At 40.3% G+C, this 27,840-nt stretch overlaps 2 protein-coding genes across 4 annotated transcripts in view; both read right to left on the bottom strand.

Moving 5' to 3' along the window:
- LOC102404988 (ceruloplasmin) overlaps positions 1 to 8,567 on the bottom strand; it is a 60,215-nt gene extending 51,648 nt beyond the window's left edge. The window contains exon 1 of one of the 2 annotated variants that reach the window (XM_006063124.4): positions 8,360 to 8,567. In XM_006063124.4, the coding sequence (XP_006063186.4) occupies positions 8,360 to 8,505 (146 nt within the window). In that variant the 5' untranslated portion in view covers positions 8,506 to 8,567. The remainder of the gene's footprint in view (positions 1 to 8,359) is intronic. The other variant, XM_025290096.3, reaches the window with a different exon arrangement.
- Positions 8,568 to 22,353: 13,786 nt separating this feature from the next.
- Positions 22,354 to 27,840, bottom strand: part of LOC102404339 (ceruloplasmin) — a 40,450-nt gene continuing 34,963 nt past the window's right edge. Inside the window, exons 18-20 of one of the 2 annotated variants that reach the window (XM_044946141.2) lie at positions 24,426 to 24,506; positions 23,760 to 23,922; positions 22,354 to 22,704 (exon numbers count right to left, since the gene is read on the bottom strand). In XM_044946141.2, the coding sequence (XP_044802076.2) occupies positions 23,764 to 23,922; positions 24,426 to 24,506 (240 nt within the window). In that variant the 3' untranslated portion in view covers positions 22,354 to 22,704; positions 23,760 to 23,763. The remainder of the gene's footprint in view (positions 22,705 to 23,759; positions 23,923 to 24,425; positions 24,507 to 27,840) is intronic. The other variant, XM_025269392.3, reaches the window with a different exon arrangement.

Here is a 27,840-nt window from a genome sequence, read left to right as displayed (position 1 = left end):
GTGCTGCTGGGGTGGAGTTTAGGCATCTGCATTTACTAACAAATAACCCCCGTGTGTTCTGATGCCTCTCTGTGCTCATGGGCAACCCGAGTAGGGGAGGCTCCAGATGCAGGGGGAGAAAGCTGCCCAATCCCAGAGACAGTGGGATTCCTGGATGCCTTGAGACAGAAAGGTGGCTGGTTCCGGTCGTGGCCAAATCTCTCCTGGCATGGTGGCATGGAGATACCAGATTGAGCTTGAGTGAGGGGACCAGTAAGAAGGGTCTCTGAGCTGCATTTGGGCAGCAGGAACAGATGTTGAAAATAGCAGAGTCCCGTGCTCTGGATTGACCAGAGAGCTTTTACAATGAGCACCTTAAGTTGTCATGCTGGATTGTTTAAGCCCTGGGATTCTCAACCTGTTCACTGAAAAAATGAGTGAGATGGGAGTCTCTTTCCCCTATTGTGGTGGGAGAAGGGCCAAACTGGAAGTTAGAAAAATAAAGTTACATCTTTTATAACCAATACAGCAAATCCATGCTTAAGCCGTTATTCATCATATTTGTTTTCATTTTCTAATTGTTGCAATTTCCATTTTGTTAAAACAAACCAAAAAAAAAAAAAATTGAGAAAAGCTCTGAGAGACTTTAAGCACATTAAAATACATGAAAAAACAATGAGAAGGGGTGTGACTTCTTCCCCCTAAACTGCCACATTAGTACAGACAGGAGTAATCTTAATGAATAGATGTTGTAACAGCAGCAAAATTCCAAAGCACTGAAGGCCACTGAGATTAAAGACAGATTCATCCAGTCCACTTTGCTGAGAGGAGGTCAGGAAGAGGGCAGTTCAGTCAAGCACACAATGGCAGCTGGAAAGCTTATAGCTCAAAGATGGAATTCCTCTCGGGTCACATCAGAACCTGGGCCACTCAGTCTCACACAGACCTGTCTAAGCCTAGCAGCAAGTTTTCACCAGTGTCTATGAATCTAAGAGATTCACCTTCAGTGATATTTAAATAGAGATTCTAATCTGTGTTTCACCATGCGCTGTTGATTCCCATCTTGCTGTTTTATTTACCAAGTCATGTCCAACTCTTCTGTGATCCCACAGACTGTAGCCTGCCAGGCTTCTCTGTCCATGGGTTTCTCCAGGCAAGAATACTGGAGTGGGTTGCCATTTCCTTCTTCAAGGGATCTTCCTGACCAAGGGATCGAACCTTCATCTCCAGGATTGGCATGTGGATTCTTTACCACTGAGCCACCAGGGAAGCCTGATTCACATTTTAAATAAAGCCAAAGTTTAAAAATAGCCCTCAAATTCTTGAGGCTTCCTTTAGATACAATGTGTATTTATATTTCCTGAATGTGTGTCTGAAACTAATTAAGGAATATGTCACATTTCATTGCAATAAACTGCAGCAGACTTTGTCAAAATGCTTTCATTGCACTGAAATTCTCCTGTATTCATTATTTCCTGAAATAGGGGGAGTATTGCCTAAGCTTTGGGATTCTTTTTGTGTATACAAAGATTTTTTTGGAGGTGGGGGGAGGTGGTGAAAAATACTTTAAAAATAACTGATCTGAATTTATAATCTTCAGAAATTTTAATATTTGGATTTCTTGTATACACATAGCAATGTGCAAAATGTGTTTCCCATCTTGTCTTTTTTTCTGAAACAAAATTAAGTCTTAAGCAAATTGGTAAATATTTCACATAATGCGATAACATGGGGGAGGTCTGTTTGTTTATGCTGTGTCTCCAAAGACACATCAAAGGGTCATTAGGGACTGTCTATTTAACATCAAGAGCACAGCTTTGGGGACAAAGGGTCAGTTACTGGAAGCTTGCAGGAAGTTTGCCAGTCAGACATCCAGTCAAAGGAATCTATTATGGTTGTTCTTTGACGGGAACAAATGATTCACATTAATTGTTGTTCTTTCTGTTGGAAATTGTGATATGTTGTTTTACTTCATTTCAATAGATATGTCTCCCTCTCAGTAATCACATTCTACTTTTTTAGCTTCCCCAGTTCTTACAATTCTACAGTGAAAGTGAAAGTGTTAGTCGCTCATTCATGTCTGACTCTTTGTGACCCCGTGGACTATAGCCTTCCAGGCTCCTCTGACCGTGGGATTTCCCAGGAAAAGAATACTGGAATGGGTAGCCATTTCCTTCTCCAGGGGACCGAACTTGGGTCTCCTGCATTGCAGGCAAATTCTTTACCATCTGAGCCAGCAGGGAAGCCCTATAATCCTATAGCAATTCCTCTAATTTCTGGTAAGCTCAGACCCAGAAGTGAGTTTTTAATGGTAGGGTAATTAAAACAATTTTTACACTGCCTTAGTAAAACAGAAATAATGCTATTCCCTCCCATAAATTCAGAATGCACTCAAGGAGGTCTTGGTTTATGTTTAGACATGATTACTAAAGTGTGGGTAATGTATGTGATAAGTCTCTGGATTCTTGGCTTCACTAATTGAGACATAGTATATTAGTTTTCTATTGCTGCATAACAAATGATCACAAAGCAGCTTTAAACAGCACCTATTTATTAATTTCACGGTTCCATGGATCAGCAGTCTGGCATGGCATGACTGGATTCTTTCCTCAGGTTATCACAGCTGACATCAAGGTGTTGGCTTGTACGAGTACTTGTCTGGAGGCTCTGTGGAGAAGTCCACTGCCAAGCTCACTCAGGTTATTGGCAGAATTCAGTTCATTGTGGTTATAGGACTGAAATTCCTGCTTCTTTGCTAGCTCACAGCTGAAGACTTCTCCCAGTTCTTTAAGGCCACTTGTATTCCTTCCAAAGTGACTTCTTCCATCTCCAAGTCAGCAACAGTTTGTTGAATCCCCCTCAAACTTCTTTGAATCTCTCTGACTTCCTCCTCTTCTGCTAGAGAATTCTCTGCTTTAGACTAGGCCCACCCAGATCATGTCTCTAAAGTCAACTGTATCCTTGAATATAACATAAACCATGGGAGTGATAGATCATCATATTCACTGGTTCTAGAATTTTAGGTTTAGGATGTCTTTGGGGGCAATTAAAAAAAACTCTGCCTACTACACACAGGAATCACAAAGAAAAGTCCAAAAGTAGGCAAAGACTACTTTGGTAGGCAAAGACTCAACCTGGGTTTATACAACACACACCTGAGTGAGCTATAGGTTCTAACTAGCCTGGCTTCACTAGCACAGCATGAAAATTCTATCTAGGTATTAGCCCTCTTTTGGATATGTTCTTGGGGAAAAATAGCAACTGTGATAATAAATTGTAGAGCTTAAAAAGTGTGAAATGGTATAGTTACTTCATTCGCTTCTGCACATGGACGGTCTTATGTGAAATGTTTATACCACACCAGATTTTGCTTACTATTTTTTATTTGGCAGCCTCGGAGTATAAGGCATCATAAATGACTTCCACATGACTTTAGCTCATAATTTTACCTCTTTAAGAATCATTTAAAAATTTAAGACCATTTTGGAAGGGGTAAAATGAATGCCTTTGTGCAAGTTTTTTTTCTTTAAAATGTTTTCTTTGCATCCTTGTTTTTTTAAACATCATGTACTGGGAAAAATTCAACTTCTGTTATGATGATAATAGGAAATATAAACATTTACTGAAAGGTTATGGTACCCCAATCACTCAATATCATAATACTTATGATTATATCATAGAGTGCAAGTTGTTAGTTTGTTCTCTATTTGGTCAAAATTTGGGCTTTCATTTTTTTATTGGTCATTGAGTTTGCTTATGTATACTACTTCACTGTAGTATTTCTTATTTATTTCTCAAACCTACAATGGGCTGGAAAACTAGGTTTAACAATGTTTGCAAGAACTGTATTTAAAATCACCAAGCCTGAGTAAGGGCCAATGAAGTTAGTATAAAAGGGTTTTGTGATAGTTCTTCTGTTTAAGGAAATTTTCACTTACTTCTAGCTTCCTGTAGGTCACCAGGACAAAGAAGCAACCTGAAGAAAACTGGACCATTGTTACTTATTGCTACTATGTAGCTAACAAAATCAATACACATTTAATTAGTGTCTACCATGGGCCCAGATCACAGTATTGCGTTTGCTAATTGTTTTTGTATGTATGTCTTTTATTCTTGGTGGTGGTGGTAGTTTAGTCGCTAAGCTGTGTCTCACTCTTAGGACCCCATGGACTGTAGCCCGCCAGGCTCCTCTGTCCATGAGATTTCCCAGGCAAGAATACTGGAGTGGGTTGCCATTTCCTTCCTCAGGGGATCTTTCTGACCCAGAAATTGAACCTGGGTCTCCTGCACTGCAGTCTCCTGCATTGCAAGCAGATTCCTTACCAACTGAGCCACCAGGGAAGCCCTTTTTATTCTTGTGCTTAGTTGCTTAGTCATGTCTGGCTCTTTGTGACCCCATGGACCATAGCCTGCCAGGCTCCTCTGCCCATGGGGATTCTTCAGGCAAGAATATTGGAGTGGCTTGCCATGCCCCAACCCGGAAATCGAACCCAGGTCTCCCCCATTGCAGGTGGATTCTTTACTGTCTTAGCCACCAGAGAAGCCCTTAAATACAAATAACTTATTCTGTGGACAGAGGAGGCTGGCAGGCTATAATAGTCCATAGGGTCACAAAGAGTCGGGCACTACTAAAGCAATTAACACTTTAACTTTCACTTCAACTTAGGAGCAGAAAATATATTTCACAGATCTTTAACAGTTTATTGGTGTGTTAAAGTGATAGATAAGACACTGATAAATATAAGGAAATTACTTTCTACCTTACCCCATAGAAAAGCTATGACCAACCTAGATAGTGTATTAAAAAGCAGAGACATTATTTTGCCAACAAAGGTCCATCTAGTCAAAGCTATGGTTTTTCCAGTAGTTATGTATGGATGTGAGAGTTGGACTATAAAGAAAGCTGAGTGCCAAAGAATTGATGCTTTTGAACTGTGGTATTGGAGAAGACTGTTGAGAGTCCCTTGGATTTCAAGGAGATCCAGCCAGTCTATCCCAAACGGAATCAATCCTGAACATTCACTAGAAGGACTGATGCTGAAGCTGAAACTCCAATCCTTTGGCCACCTGAGGCAAAGAGCTGACTCATTTGAAAAGACTCTGATGCTAGGAAAGATTGAAGGCAGGAGGAGAAGGGGATGACAGAGGATGAGACGGTTGGATGGTGGATGGCATCACGGACTTGATGGACATGAGTTTGAGTAAACTCCAGGAGTGGTGATGTATAGAGAAACCTAGAATGCTGCAGTCCATGGGGTTGCAAAGAGTCAGACACAACTGAGCGATCGAACTGAACTTACCCCACTAGAAAGAAATACTTCTGATGGAATAAAAAGAAGTGAACTCTTATTTTCCTAGTTAAAAGAATCTACACATTTTTTCCTTTCTATCTGCCAATGTTTCCTGTTCTACTAGTTGATGTATAACTCCATAAACTGACTTTTCTTATTTCATTCTATTTTCTGATTTATTCTATGGTGTATATCTCTCTACATTAGAAGCAAGGGGAAATTTTGACAACACAGCCTATAATTTTGTCTAGCTTCCTACACACCTTTTATTCATTCATTTTCATTAATTAAAAAATATTTTAGTGTTTCCAAATTCTAGGTACTAGTGATCACCAGTGAATTTAGCAGATGGAGTTTCTACCATCTCCATATATACTTTCCGCTTCCTTGTTCCGGAGCTTCAAGGTCAACAGCAGCTTAAACCTAATTCTCTGCCTAACAACCATCTTGACCTCTTTCAACCTGTTTCTCAGCCTATTTATCTGCACTCCTTTTTAGCCTTCACACGATGAGTGTCAATAATTGTATCTGGTTATATTACATCATCCTTTGGCATATTTATGTCCTATCCCCCACTATATGTTGAAATCCTAATCCCTAATGTGATGGTATTAGGAGATGAGGTCTTTAGAGGTGGTTAGGTCATGAGGGTGAGGCTCTCATAAATGGAGTAAGAGGCTCCAAAGACATTCTTAGTCCCTTTCACCAAGTGAGGACACAGTGAAAAGGCTATGAACCCAGAAGAGAGATCTTACTAGAACATGACCATGTTGGCACCTTGAACTTCCTGGCCTCTTGAGCTGTGAGAAAGGGATTTCTGTTGTTGCTAAGCTATCCTGTCTGGTGTATTTTGTTATAGAAGGCTGAATGTATTAGCAGCTGGACATTCTGCAAATCTGATGCAAACGGTAGCATAGTATTGGCAAAATTGCTGAAGGTCTAGTCAATATTTGCTGTTCAGATATATTAAAAAATATCACAGACAGAGTGAGCAGTGCCATCTATAGTTAGCACAACTGTAGGCTGTTGTTGAAGCAGGAGATGATTGAGCCAATGTTGTATAACCTCCCCAGCATACGCAGGACGCTAGGCTGTTTAAAAATAAAAAAAATTCTCTTCCCTCCCTGAAAAAAAATTCTTACCAAAGCCCTTTTCTTTTCTAAATGTCTAGAATTAGAGACTTTGTTAAAGTATGGTCAGGGCAATGTCTAGCACTTGGTTGATGCACAATAAAACTGATTGGATTTTTGACCATGAATAATGGCAGCAGGATGGGTGAGGGCATGGAGTAGGACTGTATGACAGTATTTTTTTTCCTAATGTATCTGACCTTTTCAAAAAATGTATCTAGATTTCCTATTAAAAAAACGTGTATAATTGTTTAGTTAGGGAAAATGCTGAAGTCATACAAAATAATGGTTCTTGTGAAGCCTAAGAATATGTCATCTCCAAAAGAAGAGAACACTAGCTCAAAACCAAGCTTAAAAAAATAATTGCAGGGACCTCCCTGGTGGTCCAGTGGTTAAGACTCTGTGATCCCAGTGCAGGGTCCCAGGTTCGATCCCTGGTTAGGGAACTAGATCCCACATGCTGCAACTAAGATCCAGCAAAGTCAAATAAATGAATATTTTAAAAATATAATTGCAAAATATACTAGTTTTATTTACAAACAGTTATTTTTAGGTCAGAAAAATTCCTCACTGATTATTACTAAATTAATAACTTAACAATTAGGTATTATCATCTATGCATTTATTTTTTTTTTACTTTGAAAAACTTTAAACATACATAAAATTAATAATGTATACCCATCAACAGAGTCAACATTATGAAATTTGGCATACCTTTTAAGCTATTTTTTAGACACAGTGTTAGCAGCAAATGGTCATTGGGTTCATTTGTCACCATTAACATGCATTTTTAAGTATCAGTATTAAAACACATTTATCACCATTAAAATACACTTTCACCATTAAAATACATCTTTGCTGCTGCTGCTGCTAAGTCGCTTCAGTCGTGTCCGACTCTGTGCGACCCCATAGACGGCAGTCCACCAGGCCCCACTGTCCCTGGGATTCCCAGGCAAGAACACTGGAGTGGGTTGCCATTTCCTCCTCCAATGCATGAAAGTGAAAAGTGAAAGTGAAGTCGCTCAGTCGTGTCCGACTCTTAGCGACCCCGTGGACTGCAGCCTACCAGGCTCCTCCGTCCATGGGATTTTCCAGGCAAGAGTACTGGAGTGGGGTGCCATTGCCTTCTCCGAAAATACATCTTTAAATATAATGAATATGGGTTTGAGTAACAAATTTTAATTTGGTGTTAAATGTTTAATTAACATTATTAAAAGTGATGACCTTCATATAGATAATCTTTCATTACAAAAATCTTCAAGGAGAACCTGTTTTTTTGTGTGATGAACTTTGCTTGAAATAAGGGGCTTTTCAACTGAAACAAAGAAAACCTTTAAGAAAGAAAACCGTAAGTTACATAGAGCTTTTTTGCACATGAATGATGTGCCGAGCACTGTAAGAGCTTTCCAGGCACCCACTCGTTAAACAGCCCTATGAAGTATTCTTATTGTCTTTGTCAACAGATTAGGATGCTGAGTCTGAGAAAGATGAATGTAATTATCTGTCCAGAGTCATCCAACAAGTATTAGGTGGAGTCATATTAAGATTGTATTTGATATATAAAATAAATGTTTTTGAAGGATTAAAAAAGCCTTTAATTTTTACCTCTAGTAATCAGAAATGGAATAGTAAACAGAAAATTTTATGCAGTCATTCTTTGGATGAAAGAACTTCTGCATAAACAGACAAAAAGACTGAACCATGATGGGAGATGTAATGACCAGAAGGGGTTAAAAGAAACCCACACAGTTCCTCAGGACCAAGTGGGAAGGAATAAGGCAGCATCCCAAAAAACAAACAAAATCCCAGGAATTAGAGATTTATTAGTGTCCAGAGTTTCAAGCCCATATTTTCTAGTTTTTGTATATAACAAATTAAAGAAATATTTCATCTTATTGGCTTTATTTTTTAATTGATAATTTAGGTTTGGTCTACAAAGAAGAAAAAGCAATGACTTACGTGTCAACCGAAATAAGTTTCTTTTCCCCGTGGCCAGAGGCATAGTTCCAAGCTGTTTCAATAATTCCAATGTAATAATGCTTATCTTTCGCCCAGGCTGAGGTACCACATAAAATTAGAAAAATACAGAGCAAGAAAATCTTCATTTTTTTTTCCCCTCTTGGAGCCCAAGAAGCAATGGAATGAAATCAGAAGCAGGCAACTTTATAAATAAGGCTTTCTTTCTTTATTTGCTTGATTGACAGAATGTTATGTTGCATAAGACGGAATTATTTCGTTAAAGCAAATAACATTTTCCACTTTGGTTCAGTTCTCGTAAACCCAGGAAAAACCTAGTTTTCCACTGCCTGGGTTCTCTAATTACAAATAAAAAGTCAACAGTTATTGTTGGAGGCACTGGAGTGTGCATAAGTCTGTGTTTCTACAATTCATTGTGTAAATTCCAGGAAGGCAGAGATCATGTCTTAATGTTCCCTTTGTTCTTCTAACAATATGCTACAATACAATGCCCTGCACACAGTGAACTTTTAATACATCAGGATGAAAATTATGCAAAATGAATCAAAATAAGCAGCTCTTTACTTTGGAAAAGTCTAACAATAACCTAGTTACATATTCAAGATACAAAACATGATATTTAGCATGCCAAATTTAAGTACTCCCAAATAAGAATTTATTTTGAAAGTTTTACTTATTTTATAAGCTCTAAACACATCTGCATAGAGAGTTAATCAGATTATTGTGTATCACTATGTAAAAATAATTAGCAGAGGATAATGGGAGTCGAAGACACTGTTTTGGTTATTGAAGAATCAGAAACAAATAAACCTGTCTTTATTTTTTTTTAATTTTTTTTTATTTTATTTTATTTTTAAACTTTACAATATTGTATTAGTTTTGCCAAATATCAAAATGAATCCGCCACAGGTATATCTGTGTTCCCCATCCCGAACCCTCCTCCCTCCTCCCTCCCCATACCCTCCCTCTGGGTCGTCCCAGTGCACCAGCCTCAAGCATCCAGTATCGTGCATCGAACCTGGACTGGCGACTCGTTTCATACATGATATTAAAGAAAAACACCAATATAGTATACTAACGCATATATATGGAATTTAGAAAGATGGTAACAATAACCCTGTGTACCAGACAGCAAAAATAAATAAATAAATAAACCTGTCCTTAAAGGCAAAAGTTGGCCTTAGTAAATGGACAGAGCCCTCGTTTATTTTATTTATTTATATATTTTTGGCTGTGCTTGGTCTTCGTTGCTGCATGGGCTTTTCTCTAGTTGCGGTGAGCAGGGGCTACTCTAGTTATGGTGTGTGGGCGTCTCATTGCAGTGGCTTTTCTCCTTGTGGAGCAGAGGCTTTAGGGCGGGTGGGCTTCAGTAGTTGCGGCTCCCAGGCTCTAGAACTTAGGCTCAGTAGTTCTGGCACATGGACTTAGTTGCTCCACAGTATGTGGGATCTTCCCAGACCAGAGATGGAGCCCATGCCTCCTGCATTGGTAGGTGGATTCTTTACCCCTGAGCCAACAGGGAAGCCCAAGACCTAGTTTATTAACCTGGAATTTCCCTCTTTGATGTGGACATGAATTTTGGCGTGAAAGACTTTTTGTTTTTTAGGTGAAGAAAATCCTGATGACAGTGAACATTTTATGTTGATGGGAGCTTTTTCTCTAGAATACTTCAATGCATTACATAAGTATTTACTGAATGGGGTTTATAGAAATAGTTGGTACAGGAGGAAGCACCCCAATGTTCAAACAATGCATTCATTTAGTAAGTATTGCTGAATGAACCCCCTGTGTGCCAGACACTGTTCTAAGCACTGTGGGGATATAGCAGGGAATAAAACAGACACAAATCCCTATGCTTGTCAACTTATATTCTACTGGGGAGAGACCAACGATATACAAATGAAGGGTGAAATATCTAGTACATATTAGCAGCAATGAATGAGGCTAATAAATGCCGAGGAAAATAGCAGTATGAAGATAAAAATCTGATGACACCATGTGACCCCAGGCAAGATACGTACTTGACCCCAGCCTCATTTTCCTCATCTTTAAATCAGTCTCAGAGGGCTGTTGTTCATATTACTTGAAATGACCCATGTTAGGTCATGGAGTGGAGATGTTCCTTTCACCTAGCAATAATGTTCTAGCAATAATCTTAACTAATTGTCCTGATTCAGAAAATTGGGTCACCATGCCCAGAATGTCCCAAGACCTCCTTCTAGAGCCACCTTAAACAATTGTGCCCTCATGCCTGCTGAGGGGACCTGAATGGGGCTAACATCTTGCCCAGACTCCACTGGCCAAACCCTGTGTCTTGCAAGATGCTGTTCTTTTTAAAATTTGGTGCCCAGAAATGCTCCTTTTTTCCAATGGTCCACACAGAGGGAACTTCTTTTAGCAGTTCATTCTCCTAGAGAGGGTGCTTTTTAATTGGTATGAAGCCCCTGTATGAGCCAGTGTATGGCTGATGGTGTAAATGATGCCCTTTGGGAACTGTACAGTTCCTGTTATCCATCCACTGACCCTATTCAGGACTGTACTATGTGGGAAATCACATATCTGTCATCACAGGCTTTGTAGTTAATAGGTGTTTAATGATTATTAGGTCCAGGTGGCATCTATGCTCTATTAGCTTCCAAACAGTGATGAAGACCATGATGTATTCCCAGTGTCCATGAGACTAGTTACACGTTCATAACTCTTGACTTAGGACGGTGCCTTCTGTCTCCAAGCACTTACCCTGATGCCCTAGGTTAACTGTAGAATTGTCCCAATAGTCCCTGGGTGGTGCAGAAAGCAGCTGTGAATTCTGGATCTCTCTATCTTTGTCCTCCATCCTACCCTCTGAGTAAGTTACCCTATAATAAATGAATCCAGTGATTATGTGGAGCTGCCTGCCTCATTTTCTGGTGTCAAGATACCTTCTCAGTTCATGGGCACTTTTTGTCCCCTCCATGCCCCAACAATTGGTGAGCCAGCCAGGAGACTGAAAATGAGACAGGAATGGGCCATGCTGGGGGAAAGCCAGGTGCGGTGGGGTAAACCCAGGCTGGCCATCTCTTCTGTGTGGGGTGACCTAGCTACGTTCATGGGACCCTTTGGGCTACTGTGTGAGTTCAGGACACTTGGAAAATGTCAAAGCGCTTCCTAGATATATTAACTGAAATGGTGGGAAAGGGAAAGTGGATAAAAAAAGAAAGTGAGCAAACTATTTTAGCTATTGCATGGCCTTTGTTATATCCTATAAGGATTAGCACAGAAAAGGAATTACAGTTCAGCAGGAAACTAGAGAAAACTAAAGAGATTTTGGTGTTAGAGGGGGATGACTAGAGGGCATGTTCTGCCACTTCTTTTTTTAAAAAATAATTTTATTGATTTATTTGTTTTTGACTGTGCTGAGTCTCTGTGTGCTGCATGTGGACTCTCTCTAGTTGTGGCAAGCAGGGGCTACCCTCTTGTTGTGGAGTGCAGGCTCTAGGGCATGTGGGCTTTACTGGTTGCAGTGCATGGGCTCAGAAGTTGCAGCTCCTGGGCTCTAGAGCACAGGCTCAACAGTTGTGGCATCCAGCTTAGCTGCTTCATGGCATAAGGGCTCTTCCCAGACCAGGAATCAAACCCATGTCTCCTGCATCAGCGGGCAGATTCTTTACCACTGAGCCACCAGGGAAACCCATGTTCTGCCACTTCTGACTTCATATCAAAGAAAATACAACAGGAAGAGCATACTGAAGTGATAGCAGGTAAGATAGCTAAAATGCAGGGCAGTAGGCTCAAAGGTGGGGACTCTTATTTCACAGCGAACTGGGACCTAGAAGTGTGATCTTTGGGATAAAGACTTGTCAGAAGATGAGGACATAATTATAGAGGAGGAAGAAGAAGCACGGCCTCTGATGCAAGCTGAAACACAGGCCACTAGGGAACCAGGAGACAATTGAAAGGAGACCCTCCCAAACTCCAAAACAACAGTACCAGAATATTCCTCTCCTGAGTTAAAAGAATTACTGTCAGGTTTAACCAAAATAGTAGAGAAGGAGTGGCAGCCTGGGGGCTCCATTTTGGGATACTTGGGGAGATGGCCTCATGTTAAATGGGTCAGAAATGTCTGAGATGTCTAAAATTACCACAGTTATAGCGCAGCCTCTGGCAATGTTTGTATGTGGCCAAGGTGGCCTAGCTAACTTGATTGAATTGGTACATGCAAGCATTTGTCTGTCTTAGCCAAATGAGTGAAGCATGCTGTCCCCACCCTTAGGATGGCATCTTTGCAAGATTTACAAGAAACAGTGAGGGAATCAGCAATGAAGCATGCTGTCTATGCTCCTAATTTCCAAGACCTGTTGAGGAGTTATTTGTAGCAGGTATGAAGGATAATATCCTGCAGTCCACTCCAGGAGCTTGGTTGCTGACCTGAGATAGGGACCTTAGTTTCAGTTTTGACTGGGATGGTTAATCAACCCATTCAGACTATGGTGGCTTATGACAGCTGAATTAAGTGAGACTGAAAAGATCTGGCACAAGGGGAATAAACAGGTGCCATGCTTAGTCGCTTCAGTCATGTTCAACTCTTTGTGACGCCATGGACCTCAGCCCACCAGGCTCCTCTGTCCAGGGGATTCTCCAGGCAAGAATACTGGAGTGGGTTGCATGCCCTCCTCCAGGGGATCTTCTTAACCTAGGGATTGAGTCCCCATCTCCTGCATTGCAGGTGGATTCTTTACTGTTGAGCCACCAGGGAAGCCCAAATAAACAGGTAGATAAAGCCAAAGAGAAAAAAAAAAAAAGTGAGGAAATTAAAGGGGGCTCGACTAGAATTTCCTATGAACAGTTATGACAAGACCTTGTATTAATCAGGACCCCTGAAGAGAATATAAACAACCTTATTGGGTCCTTTTAACCTTATGGAAAGTATTATCCAAAGAAAAACAGTTTATTCTACTGACAGCAAGAGGAAGAGGCACAAGCCTGCACTCTGTCACTTTGGGAAGATGAAGAATAGGGGTTGATACTCCCGATTCTGGGGATCGGGGCTGGGGTAAAAGCTGCTCCTTGGTGTGGGCCATAGGGCCACAGATACATTAACTGTGGAGGCCCCATGTTGAACTATTTATCAGTCTCGCACCAATAGAAGACCACTCTGGCTTAAGAGATATCTGTGCCCAGTGCACCCAGATTTATGGGAATCCATCCAAGTTCCAAGGGGCAATATGACCCACTGATCGATATGTGGCCGAACGGTATGGATGAAACATATGAGCTTGTATTTACAAATTGGAAGATTGCCTCCCCATCCCTTTCTGGTTTATATTTCACTCATCAGTTCAGTTCAGTTCAGTTGCTCAGTCATGTCCAACTCTTTGCAGCCCCACGGACTGCAGCATGCCAGGCTTCCCTGTCCATCACCAACTCTTGGAGCTTGCTCAAACTTATGTCCATTGAGTCAGTGATGCCATCCAACCATCTCATTCTCTGTCGTCCCCTTCTCCTCATGCCTTCAATCTTTCCCAGCATCAGGGTCTTTTCCAATGAGTCAGTTCTTTGCATCAAGTGGCCAAAGTATTGGAGCTTCAGCTTCAGCATCAGTCCTTCCAATAAATATTCAAGGCTGATTTCCTTTAGGATTGACTGGTTTGATGTCCTTGCAGTCCAAGGTACTCTCAAGAGTCTTATCCAACACCACAGTTCAAAAGCATCAATTCTTTGGCACTCAGCTTTCTTTATGGTCCAACTCTCACATCCGTAACACCCATACCTGGATATATTTTGGGTATAGATGTCCTATAAGACCTGGACTTCACAATCACCACTAGCAAGTTTTGCTTATGAATCCATACTGTCAAGTGTGTAGTGGTCAGATCAGATCAGATCAGTCCCTCAGTCGTGTCCGACTCTTTGCGACCCCATGAATCGCAGCACGCCAGGCCTCCCTGTCCATCACCAACTCCCAGAGTTCACTCAGACTCACGTCCATCGAGTCAGCGATGCCATCCAGCCATCTCATCCTCTGTCGTCCCCTTCTCCTCCTGCCCCCAATCCCTCCCAGAATCAGAGTCTTTTCCAATGAGTCAACTCTTTGCATGAGGTGACCAAAGTACTGGAGCTTCAGCTTTAGCATCATTCCTTCCAAAGAAATCCCAGGGCTGATCTCCTTCAGAATGGACTGGTTGGATCTCCTTGCAGTCCAAGGGACTCTCAAGAGTCTTCTCCAACACCACAGTTCAAAAGCATCAATTCTTCGGTGCTCAACTCTCTTCACACTCCAACTCTCACATCCATACATGACCACAGGAAAAACCATAGCCTTGACTAGACAAACCTTTGTTGGTAAAGGAATGTCTCTGCTTTTGAATATGCTATCTAGGTTGGTCATAACTTTCCTTCCAAGGAGTAAGCGTCTTTCAAGTTCATGGCTGCAGTCACCATCTGCAGTGATTTTGGAGCCCAGAAAAATAAAGTCTGACACTGTTTCCACTGTTTCCCCATCTATTTCCCATGAAGTGGTGGGATTGGATGCCATGATCTTCGTTTTCTGAATGTTGAGCTTTAAGCCAACTTTTTCACTCTCCACTTTCACTTTCATCAAGAGGCTTTTGAGTTCCTCTTCACTTTCTGCCATAAGGGTGGTGTCATCTGCATATCTGAGATTATTGATATTTCTCCCGGCAAACTTGATTCCAGCTTGTGTTTCTTCCAGTCCAGCGTTTCTCATGATGTACTCTGCATATAAGTTAAATAAACAGGGTGACAATATACAGCCTTGACAAACTCCTTTTCCTCTTTGGAACCAGTCTGTTGTTCCATGTCCCATTCTAACTGTTGCTTCCTGACTTGCATACAAATTTCTCAAGAGGCAGATTAGGTGGTCTGGTATTCCCATCTCTTTCAGAATTTTCCACAGTTTATTGTGATCCACACAGTCAAAGGCTTTGGCATAGTCAATAAAGCAGAAATAGATGTTTTCTGGAACTCTCTTGCTTTTTCTATGATCCAGCAGATGTTGGCAATTTGATCTCTGGTTCCTCTGCCTTTTCTAAAACCAGCTTGAACATCAGGAAGTTCCCGGTTCACATATTGCTGAAGCCTGGCTTGGAGAATTTTGAGCATTACTTTACTAGCGTGTGAGATGAGTGCAATTGTGTGGTAGTCTGAGCATTCTTTGGCATTGCCTTTCTTTGGGATTGGAATGAAAACTGACCTTTTCCAGTCCTGTGGCCACTGCTGAGTTTTCCAAATTTGCTGGCATATTGAGTGCAGCACTTTCACAGCATCATCTTTCAGGATTTGGAATAGCTCAACTGGAATTCCATCACCTCCACTAGCTTTGTTCGTAGTGATGCTTTCTAAGGCCCACTTGACTTCACATTCCAGGATGTCTGGCTCTAGGTCAGTGATCACACCATCGTGATTATGTGGGTCATGAAGATCTTTTTTGTACAGTTCTTCTGTGTATTCTTGCCATCTCTTCTTAATATCTTCTGCTTCTGTTAGGTCCATACCATTTCTGTCCTTTATTGAGCTCATCTTTGCATGAAATGTTCCTTTGGTAGCTCTGATTTTCTTGAAGAGATCCCTAGTCTCTCCCATTCTGTTGTTTTCCTCTATTTCTTTGCATTGATCGTTGAAGAAGGCTTTCTTATCTCTTCTTGCTATTCTTTGGAATGCTGCATTCAGATGTTTATGTCTTGGATAACACTAAATGGGACCCTGTAGAGTTGTCCATCCCTAGGAGAGTGGTAACAATAAAATAGTATCGCCTACCAGGAGGACAGGACGGAATATGGGCTACCATCATAGTATTAAGAAGGTAAGGGTTATAAGACTGCACAAAGCCTATGTTGCCAGTGGAAAAAAACAAATGGCACCTGGCTCATGACAGTAGACTGTAGAGAATTAAACACAATAACACCCTGTATCTATGCAGCAGTTCCAAATACAGCTGAACTCTTGGACACAAATCTCCTTTTCTCTCAAGACAAATCACTGAGTCTACAATTGTGTGTGTTAGTTGCTCAGTCGTGTCCAGCTCTTTGTGACCCCACGGACTGTAGTTTGCCAGGCTTCTCTGTCCATGGGATTCTCCAAGAATACTGGAGTGGATTGTCATATCATTCTTCAGAGGATCTTCCCAACCCAGGGATCGAGCCCTGGTCTCCTACATTGCAGGCAGATCCTTTACCATTTGAGCTACAGGGAAGTCCCATAGTCTAATGCCCTTTTCAGTATTCTCTTAGATAAGGGGTATCAGGACAGTTAGTCTTCATGTGGGAAGGGAGGCAATGCACTTCTACTGTCTTAGCCCAAGGTTATCTGCACAGCCCTTCTATATGTCATGGGATTTGGCTTGGGACTTGGAGAAATGGGCTCTCCCTCCCTCTTTCTCTGTCATTACAATGATGACATCATGTTGACCCATGAAGACTTGCTGTCTCTTCTCAAGCTGCTGCATCACCTCAGGGATACTTAAAAGCAAGGGGATGGGAGGCAAATGCTGAGAAGGTGCAAGGACCAGGAGAGTCACTAAAGTTCTTGGGAATGATGTGTACTGGTAAGACTAAAGTGATGCCTGAGGTTGTTTTTGATAAAATACAAATGTAGTAAGTCTCCTACATAGGAACCTTCAAGTTGCAAACTTTCAAAGATGCAAACATGCATCTGGTTCCAGCAAGGAACCGAAACATGTGCCGTTGGTCAGTTCCCTTTGCTGATGCTTTTATTGCTGGCTTACTTCTCTCTAGGTAAATGGGGAAGCATAGTTCTTAGTATTCTTTTATCATTAGTAGGAATTCTTTGTTCTTGCTGCTGCTCATATTGTTGCTGTGGGTTTGGGGCACAAGCCACCTCTGGTATCTGACCCTAGGGTCTCTCAAGAATGATAAGATTATTGACCCATCACAATATTGAGGGTGGAGTGTATGGCTGCTGACATAACTGATGCCATCTTGGTCTCATACAGTTCCTCCTGTCCTTCCACTGACCCTACCCAGGACTGTAGTACATGGGAAATCACTTCTCTATCATCAAGGGCTTTGTAGTTAATAGATATTGTTTAATGACTGTTAGGTCCAGGTGGCCTCTGTACTCTGTTAGCCTCCAATGATGAAGACCTTTTCTGACATATTCCTGGTGAACCATGAGACCAGTTGCATGCATGTGGGCATGCTTAGCCACTCAGTCATGTCTGACCCTTTGCGACCCCATGGACTGTAGCCTACCAGGCTCTTCTGTCCATGGATTTCCCAGGCAATAATACTGGAGAGGTAACCATTCCCTTCTGCAGGGGATTTTCCCAACCCAAGGATTGAACCTGGGTCTCCTGAATTGTAGGCAGATTCTTTACCATGTGAGCCACCAAGGAAGCCCTTCCATATTCTAGGTTAACTATAAAATTGCCTCAATGGCCCCTCAGTGGTGTAGAGTGCAGCTATAAATGCTCTGGGTCATTGTCCACCTAATCCTACTCAGTGAGTAAATTATCCTGTAGCAGATGGATTCACTGATTATTTGGAGCTGCCTGTCTCATTTTTTAGTTTCAAGATATCTTCCAGTTTAGGTGAGCCCATTTCATTCCCTGTCATCTGAGTTTCCGGGCATTTTCTTCTTACTCATTTTCTACTCTATGTACAAACTCAGCCTTGTAGGATGGAAGGATGGTGCTCAGAGCACCACAACAAGTCCTGAAGTCACTTCTTCCAGAAACTTCTACCCTCCCCCTCCACTCATGCTCAGATAGTTACTGAGCTGAAGGCTCCAGAATATATCCTGATAGCACTCATCAAGTGTTAGTCGCTCAGCCATGTCTGACTCTGTGAACCCATGGACTATAACCCAACAGGCTCCTCTGTCCAAGGGATTCTCCAGGCAAGAATACTGGAGTGGGTAGCCATTCTCTTCTCCAGGGGATCTTCCCAACCCAGGGATCAAACCCAGGTCTCCTGCATGGCAGGCAGATTCCTTACCATCTGAGCCCCTCAGGGAAGCCCATAGCACTCATATCTGTGGTGAAAGGAAACAGTTAAACAGTTAAACAGTAACACCCCTGACCAGAGCAAGTAAACATTTTATGGTGTAATACAGGAAGGGTCAGGAAGTCATATTTCTGTCCTGTTTTGAGACAGTTGACCTTCCAGTTAAAATGCAAGTAGCTGCTTTCAGGAAGTGGGGAGATGGCTGTGAACCTCAGGGCTGTCTCAGTAAGAGGCGAGGTCACTGGGCCCTAGTAAGTAGCCAGCTGTGGGCAGTTAACCCTAAAAAACCTCCTTACAGTGATTCCAGAGTTGGTACTCAAGGGTGAACTTTGAATAATGTTGCAATTGAGAATTTCTGCGCTCTGCGTAGACTAGGATGATGCAAGAAGGCAGAGGAGCCAACAGGAGAGACTTAGCTGACCTAGGGCATTTTTGAAAAAGAGAAGAGAGAACTCTAAACTGGATCAAACAGCCATTCTCTTAGCTGTGTATGTCAGAAGGTTTTTTTTTTTTAGATTTTTTTTTTTATGTCTTTGTTGAATTTGTTATAATATTGTTTCTGTTTTATGTTTTCCCACAACCCCTGTATTGGAAGGCCAAGTATTAACCATTGGACTGCCAGGGAAGTCCCTGTCAGATTTTTACCTCAGAACCCCAAGGTATAACTTTGTAGCTTGTTATAATTAATTACTGTATTCCCGAGTTGACCATTTAGTAACCCAAGTAGAGTTATATATAAATTTTGGGGGTGTTTTGTGAGTAGGGGGAGCGAAGGCCTCAGCTTGTGGGATCTTAGTTCCCCAACCAGGGATTGAATCTAAGCCTTCAACAGTGAAAGTCCAGGGTCCTAACCACTTGAACACCAGGGAATCCCCACATATCACAAGTTTTCATTATTTTCCACAATTTCTTTTCTTGTCAACAGAAAGACTTCTGGACTGGGTGGTTCTTCTGTGCATTTAGCAATCAAAATTCTGAATGGCTACAGAATATCGCTCCAGCTGTATCTGGCTGGCAAGACACAGTCTTTTTGTTACCTCCACTATTCATTCAGTTCAGTGGCTCATTTGTGTCCAACTCTTTGCGACTCCATGGGCTGCAGCATGCCAGGCTTCCCTGTCCATCACCAGCTCTCGGAGCTTGCTCAAACTCATGTCCATCAGGTCGGTGATGACATCCAACCGTCTTCGTGCTTATACTCTAATTTGTTTCTTTTTAAAAAAATAATTAATTATTTTTGGCTGTGCTGGGTCTTTGTTGCTGTGCACTGGCTTTCTCTAGTTGCAGGGAACAGGGGCTCCTCTCTAGATGCAGTGTGCAGGCTTCCTATTGATGGGGCTTCTCTTGGGGAACACAGGCTCCAGGGAGTGCAGGCTCAGTAGCTGTGGTTCTGGGCTCTACCACAGTTTCAATAGTTGTGGTGTGTGGGTTTAGCTGCCCCTCGGCATGTAGAATCTTCCTGAACCAGAGATTGAACCCATGTCCACGCCCCCTGCATTGGCAGGCAGTTATTAACCACTGGACCATAGGGAAGTCCTCTAATTTGTTTCTTGCTGACTCGTGAGAACTGGCTCTTAACTTCTACTCTATGTCTCCAGAATTATTAACAAAGCAACCACTGCTGTGATAGCAGGAGACAGTGAATATAAATAGCAGGTCATTCTGGCCTTGACCAGTCAGACTCCCCACAGTGTTGTCTTTTTCACAGGAAATTGCATGACTCTGGAATTTCATCAGTGAGTGGGTCACACGCAGAACTTTGATAATGAGTCCCTGACTGACTCAGTGCAGGGTGAGCACGGCCTAGCCTCTTCTCTGCCACAGATCAATTCAGGACTGCTTAGGGAATGACTGGCAGATAGGTCCTTGATGACTTCATCTCCTTTGGCTGCCCATTAGTGGGTCAAGGTCTCACTCATCACCTTCTGTCAGGTTAAGGGGTCAGAGGCAGGGGAAGAGAGAAAGCCAAAACTCTAATCTAGCAAAAACTCTAATCTATGGTATTGATGTCTACAGCATTAAGAGAAAGGGGATTTTTTTTTTTTTAATGGCATAAGGTTTTCAATTGTTCTTTCATCCTTGTTCTTTCACTCCCTTGACTAATATAGAAATCAAAGGATTTCATTTATTAACAATGAAAGAGAACCACAAGCAGGCAACTAGGGATATGGACTTGGGATTGAGGGGTTTTTGTATATAAAAGTCTGGCTCACAACAAGTTGTTACAATTTCGAGGAAATAACTAGCTCTGGAAGCAGCAGTCCCTCCCCAGCTAGTAAGTTCCCCCGAAGATGTCACACATCATAAAATATTAAAATTTAAAAATATAATTTGTACATGTTTTATATCAGAATGGTCTGTTTATGTGACTGTCTCCTCAGATGGCCTCCTTGGTACAAATAACTATGCTCTGTTTTATATTGAATCTCAAGAACCTAGCATAGTGCTTGATACATAGCTTAATAAATATTGAAAGAATGAATGAATGTTAACTCTAATAATGCTGTTGTTGTTTAGTCACTAAGTCATGTCTGACTCTTCCGCGAACCCATGGACTGTAAACGGACAGGCTCTTTGTCCATGGGATTTTCCAAGCAAGAATGCTGGAGTGGGTTGCCATTTCCTTCTCCAGGGAATCTTCCTGACCCAGGGATTGAACCCCATCTCCTGTATGAAGGTGGATTCTTTACCACTGAGCCACCCGGGAAGCCTATAGTCCACTCATAATTATTGGATGGTTACTGTATGCCAACACAGTGTAAAAAAGCCTTACACATTTTATCTCATTTAGTTTTCATAGCAACCAATTAGATAGATGTGTAAAAGTCTTTTATTGCTGCTGTCACAAATGACCATAAACTTAGTGACTTTAAACAACATACATTTATTATCTTACAGTTCTGTATGCTGAAAATCTGACATATGTGTCACTGGACTAAAATCAAGGTGTCAGTGGGCCTGTTTCTTTTAGGAAGTTCTAGGGGAGAAGCTATTTTCAGTCTGTTCCAGTTTCTAGAGGCTTGCAACCATGAGGCAACAGTTTTTTTCTAACTGAGCTGGACTTTTATTTGCACCTACTCTTTTTGTCCCGCTTGTCCACTTCCACTGCTATTTATTGAAAGCCTTGTTACAGCCCTACAGATGCTATTCCATGGACAGAAAGATGAAGCAGCTCATACACAAAATTTACCAAGAAAACTTTTATTTTTAGCTAGTTTTCCTGGCACATTGCCATGAACATCTTTAGCCAGCTCCTCCTATACTCCTTCATTCCTAAAGTTTTTCTTATTCATTAACTTTAACTCTGCTCCTGGACTTGTCAACATTTATAGCAGGCAGATATTTGTGCTATAGAAAAGAAAGTTTCATACAGTTTCAGGTTGGAATATTAAACTAAAATGGTTACATAAATTTAAGGAAAAAATATTAAGTTTGAATAAGTCTTAAGAACATCCTTAAAATGACTACCAGTGCTTTTGCAAGAAAAGTTTACTTACTAAATCAATAGCAACATCACTGTCACTCTGCCATGTGGACAGAAAGACCTGAAGACCCAACCAAGTTTTGCTTTAGAGTATTTGTAACACAAAAACCTAGTTTCCCAGAGAAACCATGTTAAAAGTGGGGGGTTTGTTTCTTGGACAGCACACCAAAATATCATTTATTAAGGATGAATATGTTGGGAGTTTGGAATTAACATATATACACTACTATACATAAAATACATCACTGGGACTTCCCTGGTGGTCCAGTGTTTAAGACTCAGCACTTCCACTGCAGGGGACATGAGTTCGATGCCTAGTCAGGGAACTAAGATCCCATAAGCCATGCAATATAGCCAAAATAAAAATAAAATAAAATAGGTAACCAACAAGGACCTACTGTATAACAGAGAACTATATTCAATATTTTGTAATAACCTATAAGGGAAAAGAATCTGAAAAAGAATATATGTATATTATATATATATAATATATGTATTAAATATATGTATATCTGAATCACTTTGCTATATACCTGAAACTACCACAACATTGTAAATCAACAATACTTCAACTAAAAAAGAATGAATATGAATGATTACAGGAATAAGAGTAATAATTACTATTACTGTGTTAATAATATTATTCTTGATGTTAATATTTTATTGTAGGTAAAAATTATATTTGGAGCTAATACATCTTTGGTTTTGTAAGAAATGTGGTCCTTAAATTCAAAGAGGATCCCACAGAACTCAAGAGTGGCACAGCATATTTTAAATAGTGTATGACATATATGTTCAATAGTGTTCCTGATTTTAAAAGTAACCTCAGCAGAAGCAGAAGCATACAAGAAGAAAATAAACCTCACTCAGAATTTCACCACCTAAAAAAAAAAAAAGAATTTTACTACCTAGAGAAAGTGCCCATTAACATTTCTGTTAATGTACATATATCTATTATATATATATATATATATATATAAAATTTGGATTATATTTCAAATACTATTTTGTAGACTGGTTTTAACCACTTAGTATTGTATTATAAGCATTTTCCCATTAAAATTTTAAGGCATGATTTTTAAAATGGGATAATACTTCAGATAATAAATGTAGCAAAACTTATAATAGATCATTTCCTAATTTTCAGTTTTCCACCAGCACAAAATAACATAGTGATAAATATTTTTCAGTATTGCTGATAATTTTCTGAGATCAACTGTCATGTAAAATTACTGAGTCAAAATGTTAGAATCATTCTGTCAAAAGACCAAAGGAAAATGACTTCATGAATAGTCTAAGTAACCAAGGAACTGATAAAAATCTCAGTAACAAAGACACTATTTTCATAAAAAGTTGCTAATAAAATGTATCAGAGAAGGGGGAAATGGAAATGAGAGAAAATAAAATGTCACTTGAATGTGAAAATGAAATTATTAGAATTGTTACTTATCAATAGTTTCTTTCCAGAACTGTGAAAACAGTATATACTTCCACCAAAGTATGTGCAATTACCCTCTCACCACACTGTTATTGATACTACCAGTGAAAAAAAACCTTGCCAAATAGATTGCTTTCTTATTCAAAAGTATCTTATTGTTGTCTAAATACAATTTTATGTGATTTGATTATAAGCAAGTTTATATATCTTTATAGGTTCAGTAGTCACTTGTATTTCATCTTCATGAACTATCTGTTCAAATCCGGATGCAGCTATTATAGGAATCTAGAGATTACATTTAACTCTAAAATATCTTTTATCAGATTAGACACAATTTACCTAAATTTATAAAGAAAATAAGCTAGATTATCTTGGTCACATCAAAACAGCAATCTTTGATTATTGTAAATGTAAATATTCAGTAGATCAGATATCCTTATATAAACACTTTTATATGAACTTATTTAAATATCAGCACTTCTAATGAATTTGGCATACCTTTTCACTCGATTACAGTGTAAACGCTTTCCATTCCTGCCCCGATGTGAACGTTGACATGGCAATGAAATAACCATATTCCAACATCTTTTGGATACATTTTTACAGTTTGATAGCTCCCAGGAGGAAGGTCATACACATCAGAGCGAAACGCTCCCATGTCCTCAACAAAAAAAGGCAAAACACAATTAAATAGCTTTTAAGAGATATCTGTCATTTACACCTTTTGTTGTCGTTCAGCCTCTAAAGCATGTCCGACTCTGCAGCCCCAAGGACCGCAGCCCCAAGGACACCAGGTTTCCCTGCCCTTCACTTGTTCCTGGTTACCCAACTTACCGTTTGCTATAACTCCTCTCTTGTATATACTTTATCAGATGATGATTAGAAAGCATTAGGTGCCACTGAACCTCTCCTCTGAATACAATTGAGAGTTTGGCGAAGGAAGTCCCAGGGCTTTTAAGCGAAAGGCCACAGGAAAAACATCTCGCTCTAAAAGGGTACTTGTGTCAGTACAGGTTTTAGATACCTTATCGGAGTCTCATACAGAGTGCTACAGATTTCAGAGAACATCAGTTTCACAAATCCCACATGTTCTAACTGTAACTAGGGATGGTGGTGACATGAATATGATCATTTCTCAAGATGTAACTAATCAGGAAAACTCACAGTTTCAGGAAAGAGAGGAGCCACATCTCTGCTCTCTGGGGTTGAGCCTGAAGGCTGAGGGCTTAATGGCCAATTTCTCCCCTAAACAGAAAACCTGAGGTTTAGCAGACTATCTTGTCTGTAGGCTACTTTGATTTTGATAAATGAAGTGCAAGGCCTGGCTTGGATGGATTAGAAAAAGAGTAAGAGGGATTGAATTTCTCTGCATCATATTGATAGATGGGAGGTGTTTGGAGGGTGGGGGATGTGTTGGAGAGTGCAGCTCATGATGGGGTCCAGAATAATTTGAGGAGAAGAGAGAAGAGAGTCAGGAGAGGAAGAATGCAGAGAAAGAAGTGTTGAAAGTGACAGTAAAAAGCAAGAGAGCCAGAGGTTCATGGTGGAAGGATAATTAAAAACAGCGACATTTAATGTCAACTGGTAACAACAATAACACTTTCACTGTGTAATAACAATAATAAAACCCCTCTAACTTACCCCCAAAATTTCACTTGAACTCTATGACCCACAATGTCCTTGATTTTATACTTGCACAGGTAAATTTTAAGTAATGGGGGTGTATTCCAATTTGGAGCTGCTCAGAGAGATGAGAAAATACCAGCCACAGGAGTTAGGGGAGAAGGCAGGAAGCTGAGCAGATGCAGGAAGTGAGAGTTGTAAATGACTAGAAGAAATTTAGGCTCTTAAGACTCTCTGGAGAAACTGGACGGTAGAGAGGAGGAAGGCTGAGCTATCTCCCACTAGAGGCAGAGTAGGGCCTTAAGTCATTGCTATTTAGGGAAATTAATTTTGCATCAAAGGTGACAATAATAAGGATGACATTAGATACATTTCTAAGATGTCAGAAAATGTAAGAAACAATATGAAACAATTTAAATGAATTGACAATGTCAGGCGGTAAAGCGTCTGTCTACAATGCAAGAGACCTGGGTTCAATCCCTGGGTCAGGAAGATCCCCTGGAGAAGGAAATGGCAATCCACTCTAGTACTGTTGCCTGGAAAATCCCATGGACAGGAGCCTGGTAGGCTACAGTCCATGGGGTCACAAAGAGTTGAACACAACTGAACACATTTTCACTTCAAGGCATGCACAAGGTACTGGGAAATGTACCATATATACCTGGAAATGTATACGAAGGAAATCATAGCCTTAGGGAATAGGAGGTGACTGGCTGGTTTGTCCCAAGATCCAGTTAGTAACCCCAGAGGGCTGCTTTGCTGTCCCTAGATGTCCCAGAGAGTAGATTCCAGCAGCTGGATCATTGCTGGAGTAATTAAATTCAGCCTCAGTACCATTTTTCTAGATTCCATATATATGTGTGTTAATATATATTTGTTTTTTTCTTTCTGACTTTTCTCACTCTGTATATAATTATGACTGATTCGTGTTGTTGTATGGGAGAAACCAACACATTATAAAGCAATTATCCTCCAATAAAAAAATTTTTTTAAATAAAGATAAATTCAGCCTCAAGAGAAGGGAAAGACCTTGTATCCATCTGTGATGAATTTAGAATGGGCGGCTAGAGCTGATAACTGGTGGTACTAGTCTGCATGGTACAAACTGGATCATTCTAAAGGAAGACAGTTTTGTGAAGAGGTTGAGTGAGGGGCTCTGGAGTGAGAGCCAGGGGTTCAAATCCTAAGTTTAACACTTCTTGCTTGTAGGAAAGTTCTTTATCTTGTCCATCCTTCACTTCCCTGTAAAATGGTGATAAAATAGTATGTCTTTCACGGGAAAGTTGTGTGGGTTCAATGAAAAATCCATGCAAAACACTAAGCATATCATCTAGTACATAAAAACTCAAAGGTTAGCTATAATCACCACTATAGAAGTGTTGCCATAAATTCCACTTAATTTGACACCTTATACTGTGATCATTTATGTAAATGTAGCTCCTGAAAGATAACTCTGATTTCATCTCCACATAGCACTTGGCATGGTTATAGGAATATCACAGGCATTGCTGAACTGAACAATAAGTACACTGTAAGAAACTATATCTGGGTTTTAATCTCTTTTATTCTAATTTTTTGGAGAAGGCAGTGGTGACCCACTCCAGTACTCTTGCCTGGAAAATCCCAAGGACGGAGGAGCCTGGTGGGCTGCAGTCCATGGGGCCGCTAAGAGTCGGACACGACTGAGCAACTTCACTTTCACTTTTCACTTTCCTGCATTGGAGAAGGAAATGGCAACCCACTCCAGTGTTCTTGCCTGGAGAGTCCCAGGGACGGGGAAGCCTGGTGGGCTGCTGTCTATGGGGTCACACAGAGTCGGACACGACTGAGGTGGCTTAGCAGCAGCAGCAGCATTCTAATTTTTAAAGTCTAATATAAACATCTAAGAACTTAACAACAACCCTGTTATCTAGGTTTTTCCTTAACAAATATGAGGAGTGTAGATGGGAGCATGGAAATGTCAAGACTGCTGGACCTGGGCAATGGATAAAGAGATTCATTATATTATTCTGTGTACTTTATTATATAAAATTCCCTATAATAAAATTAGTTTTTTAAGCAAAAAAAATTTACAGGGAATAATTTTATTAAAGGAAATAAAGCAACACACAAATAAAGCTTTGTCTAAATTAAGTTGTACATAATCATTTATTTTTATGATAGACCCAAAGCATTACAGAAACTATGAACAGAATGCATCTAGAATTCAGGAAAGCTTTATGTGAAACTTCTATAAATGTATAAAAGATAGACTGTATCATGCCAAGCGGTTAGATTGGAAGTTTGAGGTGTCGAATGCAAAAAATATAATCGATCCTGCATTGCACATTAACATTTATATAAGATTAGGATGAGGAAATAAAGAGAAAGCTCTCTAAGTAAATAAATGATACTAACTTGGAGACAGAGGAAGGATAAAATTGAAAATACTTATAATAAACTAGAGAAATAGCCAGCAAGAATGGTCAGGAAAAACAACTGCAAAGAAGTGTGACAGGTGGAGGGATGGGAAGCAAACCAGACAGAAGCTATAAGGAAACCAAGAAATCATAAAGTAGAAAAAGATGGCAATACAATAATAATAAAATAAAGGTACTGCAAAGCCACTTCACACCTAGTTCATATTTTAATTTTATAGCAAATGTTAAAAGAATGGTAGAATTGGAAAGTCACCATTTGGAATCCCCATTAGAAAAACTGAGTCAGACAAGGATCATCAATGGATACTTTTTAAACTATAAGATGAAAAACTGTTGTAATAAACCACATAAAAATCACCTCACAGATTTCTTATTAGTTACAATAGGAAAATGATACTTTCAAAGTGGGGAGAATGGTACCCATCACCTTCAGAAAGTTATCAAACTTTAACCTTCACAGTATTAGGACCTGATGACACTGTGTATCTCTTGATGTTATATACGAGAAATACACAGCAACACCTAGGTAGTGTTCT

The sequence above is a fragment of the Bubalus bubalis genome, chromosome 1 (assembly GCF_019923935.1).
Source record: "Bubalus bubalis isolate 160015118507 breed Murrah chromosome 1, NDDB_SH_1, whole genome shotgun sequence".
Taxonomy (NCBI): Eukaryota; Metazoa; Chordata; class Mammalia; order Artiodactyla; family Bovidae; genus Bubalus; species Bubalus bubalis.
This window is presented reverse-complemented; position numbering and strand designations above follow the sequence as displayed.